Genomic DNA, 14,888 nt, shown 5'->3' on the forward strand with positions numbered 1-14,888 from the left:
AAACAATAATGAATAATATTGCTGACACATAGTGTAGTTTCTCTATTTTCTCTTCTAATTAAATCTATTTTAGCTTTAAGCTTGTCTGAGATCATCTGTCCCTGCTTTTTTTTTACATAATAAATTCTACTGCAACCCTTTATTTTATCTCTGTGTGTATCTCTCATTTTTATTGTGTTTTCTGATAGCCATATATTGTTAAATTCAGATTTTTAATCCATTCTTCTATTTCCATTTTATTGATAAATTAATCCCATTCACATTCTAAGTTATAATTTCTTGTGTATTTTCCTCCATCCTATTTTTCCTCTCTATCCTTCTCACCCTATTTACCCTATCCCTCCTCACTCATCTAATATACTTCTACCCTACCTTGCCCTCCTATTACTTAATCTACCCACACCTGAGTCCCTCCCTTATCCTTTCCTGCCACCCTCCACCTTAATCTACTTATCTAAGAGTTTTCCCCTTATTCCCTCCACCTCCTAAATTCTTAATCTACACACCCTTCTAAAAGTCCCTCCCTTATACTATCCTCTTACCCCTTATTTCTTTCTAAATTTAGAGGACTTTTATACCTTTCTAGATGTATATGTTGTTCCCTCTTTAACACATTTCCAATGAGAGTAAGGTTCCACCTCTACCAGCCCCTCCTAACTTGCTTCTTCTGTTTCACTTCTTCCTTTCATGCCTCATATGTATGAGACAATTACTCTTTTTTATCTCTCCCTACACAGCTTTATTTTTTTAATCACCCCATCATACACAGTTCAACCCAAGTCTTTCTTTCAAATAACCCAAATAATGGTGACAGTCATAAGAGTACTGAAAACATTTTCACATATAAGAATTAAACAATTTGACCTTATTGAGTCACTTATACTTGGTCTTTAATGTTTACCTTATATTTCTCCTGGATCTTTTATGTTGAATTTACCATTAAGTTTCACTATTTTTGTCACAAATACCTGAAAATCTTTCAATTCATTAAGTGTCCTTTTTTTTTTTTCATTCAGAATTATATTTAATTTTGCTGGGTAAATTACTCTTGGTTGAAACCCCAGATCTTCTGTTCTATGAAATATAGTGTTCCAGGACCTGTGGTCCTTCAATGTAGAAGCTGCTAGGTCTTGTGTAGACCTGATCATAACTCCATGATATTTAAATTTCTTTTTTCCTTGTTGCTTACAATATTTTTTACTTAATCTGTGAGCTTTGAAACTTGGCTATGATATTCCTGTAAGTTTTCCTCCTGGGATCTCTTTCAGGTGGTGATCAGTGGATTTTTTCTATTTCTGCTTTACCTTCTTATTCTAGAACTTCAGGGTAATTTCCCTCAATCATTTCTCATAGTATTATATCAAGATTTTTTTTATTGTAACTTTCAGGTAGTCCTACAATTCTTATATTGTCTCCCCGCAATCTGTTCTCCAGATCAGCTGTTTTTCTGATGTGATGTTTTACATTCTTTTCTGTTTTTTTTCATTCTTTTGGTTTTGTTTTATTATTTCTTGGTGTCTCATAACATCATTAACTTACCTTTGCCCAATTCTAGTTTTGAAGGAATTATTTTCTTCCTTAGGTTTTTGATTCTCTATTTCCAGTTGGTTGACTTTCTTTTCATAATTTTCTTGATTTTCTTAGATTGATCTTATTTTTTCTAATTTTTCTTCAGTCTCTTTTATTAGATTTTTAAAAGTCTTTTTAAAATTCTTCCAAGAACTCTTTTTAGGATTATTATTTATTTTTAGCAGCTCATTATTTTAATCAGGTTCTGGTCCCTAGGTGTAGAGAATGATGCCCCAGGCCTCACTGAAGAAAATAATTCCCACTCCATGAGCCATTAAGAAAAAAATAAAACAAAGTCAAAAATGAAAGAAAATATCAGCTATTTCATTGGAAAAACAACTGACTTGGAAAATAGATAAAGGTGAGATAATTTTAGAATTATTGGACTGCCTGAAATTCATGAGTAAAAAAGAGCCCAGACATTGTTTTTCAAGGAACTGTAAAACTTCCCAATTATCTTTTATCCAAAGGGTAAAGTATAATTTATAAGAACCCACTGATCACCTCCTGAAAGAGATCACAAATTGAAAGTGTCCAAGAATATTGTAGCCAAATAGCAGAGCTCTCATGTCAAGGAGAAAGTATTTCAAGCAGCCAGAAAGAAATATTTTAGATATCATGGAGCCACAATCAGGATCACAAGATTTAGCAACTTCTACATTAAAGGACTGGATGGCTTAGAATGTGATATCTTGGAAAGCAAAGAAGCTCAGATCACAACCAAAAACACCTGCCAAACAAAACTGAGTACAACCCTTCAGGTAAAAATTTACATTAATGACATAGAGGACATTCAAGTATTCCTCATAAAAAGGTGAGAACTGAATAGAAAATTTAAAGTTCAAATATAAGGCTCAATAGAAGCACATAAAGGTGAACATGAAAGAATAATGATCAGGAACTCAATAAATTTAAATTCTTTACTTTCCTATATTGGAAGATGACACATGCAACTCTTAAGACTAGGGCAGTAAGAAGGCGTCCACATAGACATAAGGCATGAGTGAGTTGATTGTGTTAGGATAATTTTTTTAAATGAAGGGGTGAAAAAAGGGATGCACTGGGAGAAAGGGGAAAGGAAGGGAAAAATGGAGAAAATTTTCTTACCTAAAAGAGGCATGTAGGGAGAGATTTTACAGTGGAAGGGAAAATGGGGATAAGGGCAACACTTGAATCGCACTTTCACAGGAAATGGTTCAAAAAGGGAAGAATATGTGTGTATACATACCTACACACACATACACATATGTATACATACTTATATACATATTCATATACATATACACACATACATATGTGTGTGTTTGGTATAGACACATGGATAAGAGGAATATGGGGAGAACTACAGAGTGTGGTTTAAGGGAGACAAGGCTCACAAGTAACATAGACTTTTGAGGGGGGGACAGGTTAAAGAGACAGAAAGATAAAAAGAAGAAAAGAGAATGGAGGGAAATTGTGAAAGTGAACGGTATGAGCTCACCCAGAAAATTGAAGCAGATTGCAAAATGAATCTGAAAATAGACTCCAACAACATGTTGTTTCCTAGAGACATAATTGAAACAGAAAGAAACACAGAGTTAAAATAAGAGATGAAAACACAATCTATTATGCTTCCATTCAAGGAAAAATGAAGGCAGTGATAGTAACCATGATTTCAAACAAAACAAAAGCAAAAAAAGACCACTTAAGAAATAATCAGGGAAACATCACCTTACTAAAAAGTATTATAAATAGTAAAGTAATGTTTAAAAAATTACAGCAAGTTTTTTTTCTGAAAAAATATATATGCATATATATCTGAGTCAAAAATAAAAGCTAATACTTAAACGGTCAAGGGATATGAACAGGAAGATTTGAGAAGAAATTAAAGTTACCTATAGTCACATAAAAATGCTCTAAATCACTATTGATTAAAAAAATAAAAAATAAAACAACTCTCAGAAACTACCTCGCACCTATCAGAAATGATAAGTGTTAGAGGAGATGAGGGAAGATAGGTATACTAACAAACTGTTACTGCAGTTGTGAACAGGTCCATTCATTCTTGAGAACAAATTGGAGCTATGCTTAAAGGGATATAAATCTTAAAGGGATATAAATATAAAAGGGATATAAAATGGATACCCTTTGACCAAGTAATGCCATGGGTCATAGGTCTGTACTTCAATTAGATCAAAGAAAAAGAAAAATTAGCTGTATTTTAAAAATTTATAACAGCTCTTTTTTTGGTGGCAAAGAATTGGAAACTTAGGGGATGATTATTAATTGAAAAATGGCTGAGATAGTTGTGGTGTATGATTGTGATGGAGTACTTTTGAGATATAAAAAGTTACGAGGGAGTGAACAAACTCAGGAACTATATGAGCACAATTACAAAACACATTTCACACAAATAAAGTCAGATAAAAATAATTGGAAAAACATTAGTTGCTCATGGATAGGCTGACGTAATATAATAAAAATGACAATTCTACCCAAATTAATCTAGTTATTCAGTGCCATACCAAGCTACCAAAAAGAAAACCAATTTTTAGAGCTAGAAAATATAATAACAAAATTCAGCTGGAAGAATAAAATGTCCAGGATATAAAGAGAATTAATGAAAAGAAATTCAAGAGAAGGTGGCATAGTGGTACCAGATCTTAAATTGTATTATAAAGCAGCAATCATAAAAAGCTACTTGGTATTGGCTAAGAAATAGAGTGGTAGATCAGTGGAATAGGTTAGGTCCACAAGACACAATAGTCAATGACTATAGTAATCTACTGTTTGATAAACCCAAAGACCCCAGCTTCTGGGATAAGAACAAACCATTTGATAAAAACAAAAAACAAAACAAAACAAAACAAAAAAAATCTTCTAGGAAAACTGGAAAAAGGTATGTTAGAAATTGGTCATAGACTAACATTTTACACCACATACCAAAATAAAGTCAAAATGGGCACACGATTTAGATAGAAAGTGTGATACTATAAGCAAACTGTGAGAACAAGGAATAGTTTACCTGCCAGATTTATGGAGAATGGAAGAATTTATGACCAAACAAGAGAGAGAGAACATTATTAAATGCAAAATGGATAATTTTGATTACATTAAATTGAAAAGATTTTGCGCAAAGAAAACCAATGCAACCAAGATTAGGAGGGAAGCAGAAAATTGGGAAAGAATTTTTACAACCAATGTCTCTGATAAAGGCCTCATTTCTAAAATATATAGAGAACTGAGTCCAATTTATAAGAATACGAGTCATTCCCCAATTGATAAATGGTCAAAGGATATGAACAGACAGTTTTCAGATGAAGAAATTAAAAGGTATGTATAGTCATAAGAAAAATGCTCTAAATCACTCATTTTTTAATTTTTTTTAGGCAATTGGGGTTAAGTGACTTGCCCAGGGTCACACAGCTAGTAAGTGTCAAGTATTTGGTCTGAGGCCGGATTTGAACTCTAAATCATCATTGATTAGATAAATGCAAATCAAAACAACTCTGAGGTACTACATCACACTTATCATGACAAAACAGGAAAATGATAAATGTTGGAGAAGATGTGGCAAAATTGGAACACTAATGCATTGTTGGTGGAATTATAAATGATCCAACCATTCTGGAGAGCAATTTGAAACTATGCCCAAAGGGCTATAAACATGTGCATACCCTTTGACACAGCAATACCACTTCTAGATTTGTGTCCCAAAAGATCATACATGTGGGAAAAAGACCCACATATACAAAAATATTTATAGCAGCTCCTTTTGTAGTGGCAAAGAATTGGAAATTGAGGGGCTGCCCATTAGCTAGGGAATGACTAAACAAGTTGCAGTATATGAATGTAATAGAATACTACTGTTCTATAAGAAATTATGAGCAGGCAGATGTCAGAAAAACCCAGAAATACTTATATGAACTGATGGTGAGTGAAGTGAGCAGAACCAGGAGAACATTGTACAAATAACAGCCACATTGTGCAATGACTAGCTTTGATAGACATCTCTTCTTAGCAATGCAAGAATCTAAGACAACTCCAAAAAACTCATGATGGAAAATGCCGTCCACATCCAGAAAAAGAATTGTAGAGTCTGAATGCAGATCAAACCATATTATTTGCTATCTCTCTCTCTCTCTTTCTTGTTTGTTTCTTCTTTCTCATGGTTTATACCATTGGTTCTAATTCTTGTTTACATCATGAAAACGTCAAAATATGTTTAATATGAATGCATATGTAAAGCCTCTATCAAATTGCACGCTGTCTTGGGGTAAGTGGAGGGGAAAGATGGGGAGAAAATTTGGAACTCAAAATCTTTTGGAAGTAAATGTTGACAACTAAAAATAAATAAATAAAATTTTAAAAAAGAACCTGGAGTTCAAAAAGAAAAAGAAATTATGAGGGGGTGGTTTCAGAAAATAACATGGTGAGATCTATATGAAATGATGCAAAGTGAAATGAGAAGAACCAGGACTTCACTCTGTAAGGTAAAACAGTGTTGCAATGGTGATGAACTGAGAAAGACTTAGCTACCTTGATCAGCTTAATGATCCAAGGCATTTCCAAAGAACTCATGATGAAAAATCCTATCCACTTCTAGGGAGAAAACTGAAGAAATCTGAGTGCAAATTGGATTATAAGTTTTTCAGTATTTTTAAATTTTTGTCATATAATTAATATAGAAATATATTGTTCATGATTTCATATGTATAATTGATGTCATTTTGCTTGACTTCTCAGTGAACAAAGGAAAAATGTAAGGGAGAGAATTTGGATCTCAAGGTTTTCAGAGACAATGCTAAAAATAAATATATATTAAACTTAAAAATCACATTAGCCAGAGGTTTATTTTTATTGTTTTTCCCCCCATAAAACCAGTTTCTAGGATTTTTATTGGTTCTTTTTTTAAATTTTAAATTTTCTTAATTGCTGCTTTGATACTCAGAATTTCTAATACAGTGTTCAATCAGGGGATATTTCATTTGTTGTTTTTCTAGGCTTTTTTTAGTTGCATGACTATTACATTGATCTGCTTTTTTCCTCTTTTATCAATGTAAACATTTAGAGAAAAAAGAAATAGCATGTCCAGTGCCGATAAGGGGGAGGGATCTCTATCTCAGCACTGGCTGGCAAGATTTTTTTCCATAGTCCTTCTTAGCAGGCTGAACCTTCACTTGGAAGATGGTCATCTACCTGACAGCCAGTGTGGCTTCAGAAAGTGCTGAGGAACACTTGAAATGCTTTGCTGTACTTGAAATGCTTTTGCATTTGAAATGTTTGCTATACAGCAACTCTAAGAGAAATGCCAGAAGCAGAACAGATGTCTCTACACAACGTTTGTTAATCTGACCAAGGCATTTGATACTGTTATTTGGGGACTTGTGGAAGATCATAACAAATTTTGATTGCCCAAGGATTTCGTCAGTATTTTATGCCAGTTCCACGATGGCATGCTTGCATGGGTTCTAGATTATGGGCGATGCTCTCAAGCTTTCCCGGTCACCAATGGAGTGGAGCAGGGCTGTGTGTTGGCTCACATGCTTTTTAGCAGATGTTTTCTATGATGCTGTGGGACACCTTCAGCAAGGATGAAAAATAGCATCAAAGTCTGCTACTGCACCAATGGTAAATTATTTAATTTGAAAGAGCTAGAAGTCATGACTAAGGTGGAGGGAGTGTTGGTGTATGACTTTTCATTTGCAGATGATTGTGAACATAATGAAACCTCTGAAGCCACAAAGCAACAGAATATAAATTAGTTCTTTATTATTTGTGCTAATTTTGGCCAGACAAATGGAGGTTCTTTACCAACCCCAACACTGCACTATCCATATGTTTAACTATTGGCTACAGGAAATGGAGAACTTCTGAATGTTGTGGATTACTTCACTCATCTTGTCAGTATACTTTCCAGGGATGTCTATTTAGATGATGAGGTTGATACACACATTGTCAGAGCTACCTCAGTGTTTAGGAGGCTCCCAAGATAAATATGGGAGAGAGGAGGTATTGGGCTGCCTACCTAACTGAAGGTCTATGGAACCATTGTGCCAATTTTGATGTATGCCTGCTAAACCTGGAGGATCTACCAGCACCATGCCAGGAAACTAACTTGCTTCCATTTCAATCGTCTTAGGAACATTCTGAAGATCACCTGGCAAGATAAGATACTGGACACTGAGGTCTTTTCTCAAGCTGAACTTCCAAGCATTCAAACTCTATTGCAGAGAGTGGAATTCTGATGGTCTGGCCATGGTTTTTGAATGTCAAATGCACATTTGCCTAAAAGACTATTTTATGGTGAACTCACACAAGGAAAGTGCACATAGAACGGGCAGAAGAAGCAATACAAGGACCTGCTAAAGGTCTTTTTGAAGAATTTTTGTAGCTGTTGTGAGATGTGGGAGACACCATCCAGGTTGGCATTTCTGCCTCAAAGAAGGCACTGTACTCTATAAACCAAGGAGAATTGCAGTAGCTAAACAACAGCAACACGAAATGCACAAATTTAGAGACATTTCTCTTTCAAATGGTCATATGCAATAATTGTGCCTGACCTATTGCAAAGTTTTCTGACATTGTTTTGGACAGACCAGCCACAGTAGGACATACTCAGTATTGACAATGACGTAGTGATGTCGTTTTTATCCTCTTTGAGTATAAAGGACAACAACAAAGCATTTAAAGATATAAATTTTCTTCTATGTGCTGATTTGGCTGCATCCTACATATTTCTGTATCTTATTCTCATTTTCTTTAATGGAATTTTTCATTGTTTCTATGATTTTATCTTTAACCCACTCATTCTTTAGGATTATGTTATTTTATTATTTAGATTATTATAATGAGATACAGTGTTTTTTTTTGTTTATACCACTCCAAATTTAATTTGAAGCATTTTTAAAAGGTTGTTTAGAGAATTATGTTCATATTGTTCAGCAGAAATTCTCAATTTCCTCTACTGTTCTGGCTATTCCTCTTCTTCTTTTTAATTTTACCCAATATTTCTTTTTGCTTTTTTATTTTTGCAAGATGACAGCTCCTGGGTTTGGGGTGTCTGTGTGTGTCTGTGTGCGTGTGTGTGCATGTGCATTCATTCATCTGATAGTAAGTTTTTTTTTTTCTGCTTAGTTTTATTTTGTGTCTGTCAGTTTTTTAAATGTGTTTTTTTGGTAAGTAATTGATTCTAGGGTTTTGTTTTATTCTCTAATCTGTTAGATTTTGAAATTTTATTGGAATGTTTAAATCATTCACTTCAAAATTTATGGCTTACGTTTATATTTTGCTTCATCTGTCTCAATTTTTTTTCAAGTAAGGTTTTTCATTTTTCTATCATAAACGGTATTGTGTTCATTCAGTCTTGTGTTGTTCAGTTTTTTCATTTATGTTTGACATTTTATGACCCTGTTTGGGATTTTATTGGCAAAAATAATGGAGTGGTTCGGCATTACATTCTCCAGATCATTTTACAGATGCAGCACTCAGGCAAACAAGGTTAAGTGACTTACCCCAGGTCACACTGCTAGTAAGTGTTTGAGGCCAGATTAGAACTCAGGAAGATGTGTCTTCCTGGTTTCAAGCCCAATGTTGTTCCATTGCAGCACATAGCTGTTGTTCATTCAGTTACTTTTAAAAAAATCTTTTATTAAGACAACTCTGTTTTTAGTGGCACTCTTCCCCTCAACCCTAATATACCCTGCCGATTTGTTGCCCCTTTCTTCCGGGGGTTTTATTAGTTCCTTTTTTCTCTTGTGTTTTTATCTGGTTATGTATTTCTTCCCTTCTTGTTTTCCTTTCATTTAGTTAAGTAGATTCCCCCTTACCCTCCTCCCCTTCAGCCAGTCCTCTTCATATTTCATTTTTATGGCCCTTTTCAAAAAATTCTCACTCTCTCCAAAATTCATCTTCACTTTCTATCAACACTAGACCTTTCATTCTCATTCATGATTTCAATAACTATCTCTTTTTTTCTTTATGCTTCATGCTTTCAAATATTTTAGGCATTTGTTCTAGGCTCTGGCCTTTGGGTACTTTTTTACAGTGGCCTTCTTGGTTTTACCTCCATTTATCCTCTTTTCCATTGCACCTCACTCACAGAACACTACCAATTATTACAGGTGTCGGAAAAGAAACTACTCCACGGTAGGGCCTCTTACCCACCACTCATCTATACCCTTTCTTTTTGAACATGTTATCTACTTGTGCCTAGAAATCTCTTCTCTGTGCAGACACTCTCCCTCTCTTTCATCCGCCAGCTGCCCCCTGGCATTCCAACTCTCCCCCTCCCAGGACAAGTAGACCTGTCAAGCACCAAGTCCCCCAGGACTCATACAGTGTAAGATCCCATTTCCCTCACCAACCATCTCTCTTGAACCATACAAGCTTTTATCAGTGGAACCTACTTTCACCTCCAATGTAATGCATCTTTTTCTCTCCTCTTTTCAAGTGTTCCCCCTCCTTCTTCTCACTGACTCCCCTATCATGAATTGTCTTTCTAAATTACCAAATGAGATCATTTCCCCTCCTTACAAGCCCTTGATTGGACTCTGGTACATCACACACTCCTCTATCTCCCAACATGTTTTCCCATTTTATGTGTCCTTACATGTTGTAATGTAGTCTTAGCATAGAAGCACTCACGTCTAGACAGGGTATTACCAAGTTCTGTCTATAACTCCACTGTCTGCTTCTTAACTGATACCTCTACCATATTTCTACCCTCACCCTTTTTCCATGTGTACTTCTAGAAAGGAGTCCCTCACTGGTCCTGCTTTGTGCCTCTGTTACTTTGCTGTCCCTGCCCACTGCATTTATTCACCGTTCCTGCCTTTCTGTCGTTTGGTGTGTTTGAGAAGCAACAAATCTTTTCAGTTTTAGTTTTCTTTCTATAAATATCTCAAGCTCTCATTGAATGTCGACCTTTTCCCAGTGTTTCAGCTCAAATTTGAAGGATGGGTCACTGTGGGCTTCGTTGCTCTTCGGTACTCATTATTCCATTCCCTCCTGCTTTTCAAGGCAGGGGAGAAGAATAGTCTTCCATTATTAGAATTTTATTTCCTTTGTATTTGAACGTCTTTCTTCCTGAGGGCTCACAGAATTTGTTTCTGAATTTAATTATTAAATTTACCACTATGTATCTTGGCGTTTGCAGCCTTGGTGTCTTCTCTGGAAAAAATCTGAGACTTAATTCAATTGGAAGTTAATTTTCTACATTTAGAAATTCTGGGAAGTTCTCTTCTATTATTTCCATCATTATAGTGTTAAGATTTCTTTTTGTCCTATAATAATCTTCTGGAACATTGGGCTGTCTCTATGCATCCTCCCTTCAAGATCAGTATGTTTTATTTATGTTGTAAACACATATTTTATACATGATATTGTTTTTGTTTCTTTTCTTCTGGGGTGTCCTTTGCTTCTATGTATTTGTATTCCTAATCTATTGTTTGTTCTTTTGATTTTTTTTGGTGAAGCTTGCCACTGCAGATTCCAGTTTTTCTATTATACTGCTCATTATTGTTGCTAGGCAGGCCATAAATTGTGCTCTTCTAATTTCTCATTTCTCTCTTAAACCACTAAAGAACAATGTGTTGTGGTTCTATGATCTTCATTCCATAGATTCCTCTGTCTCAACCGTTTGATCTTTTCCATTTATTTTACAGTATTTCTTAATAGATGTCTGACCTCATTTACCAGACCTGGAGGCCATATTTCTGCTTTTACTGTTTTTCCTGATGATTTATCTCTTTATCTTCAAGGTTTTTGAATTTTCTTCTTCCAATATATACAGTATTTTCAGACAACCTCTTATTTCCTTTATCATCCACACCTTGACCCTCTCCCCTCTTACTGTATTTTCTTTGCAGTATGGATAGCAAAGTATATCAGTCCTGTCTCACACTGAGAAATTCATGCTTCACAAACATATGTCTGCTCCATTCCTTTAATGAAGAGTTCTGTTTGTTTATGGTAGAGTAATGAATTGATCCAACCATTTTGGAGAGCAATCTGGAATTATGCTCAAAGAGTTATTAAACCACCTATACCCTTTGACCAAGCAATACCCCTACTAGTTCAATTCCCAAAGATGATTAGGGGAAAAAGGAAAAGAACCTTCATGGTCTAAACTGTTTATATAACCTCTCTTTGTGGTGGCAAAGAATTGGAAATTGCAGAGGTGCCTATCAATTTGGGAATGGCCAAACAAACTGTGGTATATGATTGTGATGGGATACTACTGTGCTATAAGAAATGATGAGCTCAATAATCCTCAAAAAACATGGAAAGACTTGCATGAAATAATGAAGAGTGAAATAATCAGAACCAAGAGAACATTGTATACAGCAACAGTAATATTGTTTTTAGAATGATTTTGAGCAAATAAGTCATTTTGACTATTATAAATACCCAAATTAACTTTAAAATATATAGAAAAAATATTATCTACATCCACAGAAAAAACTGGCAAGTAGATGAATGTATACAATAATTTTACATATATGTGTGTATGTATGTGTGTATATACAGATACATCTATATATATGCATACATATGTGTATATAGAGGTACATATATTTACTTATATATATATTATTTTTGTCTAATGGTAGTCAATGGTAGTCAATGGTAGTCAAATGGTAGTCAAATGGTAGCTGCAGTGAGGGGAAAAAGGGAAGTTTACATAATAACTTTATTACATATTTAAATGGAATAGCAAGTTTTACACAATGGGGATTTGCTGGTTCACATGCAATCATCTTTTTTAGTGTATTATTTCATAGGAATGCTTATGTTATTCCATAAAAACAATAATAATAATAAAACAACAAAGCATTCCTATGGCTAGGTGCTGCCTCTTGCACCAAATCAAATCTATTTACCTTTGATTCTATGTTCCTAAGTATGTGCTCTGGAGTCAGATAGAAATCCAATTCTTCTTCCACATGAAAGTTCATAAAGTACATGAAAAGAGCCATCACGGCTCCTCTAAGCCTTCTTTTCTTAGAATGATCATTCCCAGTTCTATCTAAACCACTCTTGTATATCAAGTTGTAAACAGGCCTCACAATGATGGTTATTCTTATCTGGACAATCTCTGGCTTGCTATTCCCTTACTAAGCCTTATTAATCAGAATAATTATAATGACCCGATTTTGTGTAGTATGTCAAGAAGTACAAAGCACTTCCAATGCATTATTTCATTTCATCCTCATAAGAATCATGAGAATTATTTTCTATTATTATCCTAATGTTAAGAGATGAGGCAACTGAGCCTGAGAAAGGTGGATAAGGTTACCCAGGATGACAGAGCTAGTTAGTGTTTGAGACAGGACATCAATCCAGGGCTTCCTTATTTGATACTAAGCACTTTGTCAACTATATCACACTGCCTTAGACTGAAGACACTGACTCAGAACTGGTCCAAGTAGGGCAGAATGAAATGGGGCTATCATCTGTCATGTTCTGGAAACCAATGACGGGATCTAGTCAGAAAATCTCTTATTCCAAGAAATTCGCAAAATAAACTGTAACAACAAAAGTAGCTGGAGTTGATTGAATCTAGAGACCTGAGCATAAGCAATACCTGCACAAATATCACAGAAATGAACAAGTAGAAGATATTGGCTCCAATACTGGCAATATTATCTGCCCATATCTGAGAAGAATGACAGTTAGGTCAAGCTTTTATATGGGTAATTCAGGAAAATATGAAGAAAAAATGTATCGGAATGAACCCAGGGAATTTGGAAGAAATCAACATTGGGTTTGAAGTCTCCATATACTGTCATAATATATCACTTGAATTTGTGTTTGGATAGAGACAACACAGCCTTTATTATGGAGGGATGAAGTTGACTTTGGAGAATGACCCAAATATTGTCAAAATGTCTTCCCTCCTCCACATTATCCCAGTGACTGAAATTCCAGAATGTGAGGCTCACAAGTGTCTTCTTTAAAAGAACAGATACATCTGGCTATCATAATAAGTGACACCTGCAGTTTGACAAATTCAAAGCAAGGGTTCGTACTGACACAAGGGAACTGACTTGTTAATATGAGACAGAACCATGGGAAGGCCAGTGTGGGTGGGGTGCAGTTAGTCAGGTAAGACCAGGTGGCAAAGTCCAAAAAACCGGTAAAGGCTGTCCCCTTTTATTCTGAGAAGTCACAGGAGTGGTGAGTAGAATAATAGGATGGTATATTGAGTAGACCTTTAGTATAATAGTAGTGATAATTTGATTGCAGTTTTCAGAGCAAGATGTGTCAAATAGAGAGGAGGCAGAGTTTCCAAGGCAGCAGGACTGAACAGTGCTGGTATAAATAGGATGCAGATGCTTTAAGTATGAAACACCATTTCCTAAGGATTGAAGTGATAGATGGCAATTATAGCACCACAGCTATTTTAGGGGGAAAGGCTTTGTAACAGCTATTCCTGCTATAACTTTGATCAATGTTAATAGGTTAAATGAAATGTGGCACTAATCACTGGTGATTAACTTTTGGGAGAGCATGATAAAATGGGGAAGAAGCTAAAACTGATGGCAGTGGAGAGAGAAAGCAAGATCAGCCAAATGCCTGAAAGCTTGAGGGGAAGATATAGCCTTCTTCAGGAACCTGACACATACGGAAGCATGGGAGCTGGAAAAAGCTTCTGGGGACTACCTATGTTTTTGTTTATCTGCTTCTTTTCTCTCCAGTTAAGTTCTCTCCTTAATAGCAACGGCTTTTATCGTCCTTTGGATTTTCATTTCTTCTCATAGTGCCCAATCTATAATATATATTTAATAAAATCTTGTTGCCTATGTACTGACTTCCAAACAACTCACAAATTTTCCTTCTAAGCGTTGACTGACCTCAGGCACCAGGCATTGATTGAGATTTCTCTTCTCTTATAGCTCCATTCATTTCTAAAGAATATCCAGTTTAACAACAGTGCTGGTGACCAGGTTTTTATGGATGAGAATAGAAACCCTGAGGCTCAATATAACATCCTGAACTATGTAACCTTCGATGTGGATGTTGAAGCTCTGGTGAAAGTCGGACAGTTTATCCCCCAGGCTGAGCCTGGCCACGATTTCACCATTAATGAGGAGACCATAGTGTGGGGCTTTACATATTATGAGGTCAGGAACAACTCTGATATCAACCAGATTATCTAATCATGAGAACAAAATTTACCCTGCTTCGCTCACTCCACATCCCATTTTTCAGGTAGAAAATCCTCCCTGGGCAGATTTCTTTTCCCTCTGAAAACTTCTGGTGAAAAAAAAAAAGACAAATAAGCAATCTGTCAGGTGATTTTAAACTTGAGATCATTAGCTCCATTGGAGACATAG

General features: G+C 35.4%; 1 protein-coding gene across 1 annotated transcript in view; it reads left to right on the forward strand.

Annotated features, from left to right (window-relative positions):
* The window catches only part of LOC114041924 (vomeronasal type-2 receptor 26-like), a 42,388-nt gene that overhangs the window by 15,729 nt on the left and 11,771 nt on the right, over window positions 1-14,888 (forward strand). Inside the window, 5 exon segments of the mRNA XM_027860608.1 lie at window positions 9,568-9,696; window positions 9,810-9,889; window positions 10,302-10,395; window positions 11,525-11,554; window positions 14,448-14,675. Of these exon segments, the coding sequence (XP_027716409.1) occupies window positions 9,568-9,696; window positions 9,810-9,889; window positions 10,302-10,395; window positions 11,525-11,554; window positions 14,448-14,675 (561 nt within the window).

The sequence above is a fragment of the Vombatus ursinus genome, unplaced genomic scaffold (assembly GCF_900497805.2).
Source record: "Vombatus ursinus unplaced genomic scaffold, bare-nosed wombat genome assembly UNPS02014210.1, whole genome shotgun sequence".
In the NCBI taxonomy this organism is placed as follows: domain Eukaryota; kingdom Metazoa; phylum Chordata; class Mammalia; order Diprotodontia; family Vombatidae; genus Vombatus; species Vombatus ursinus.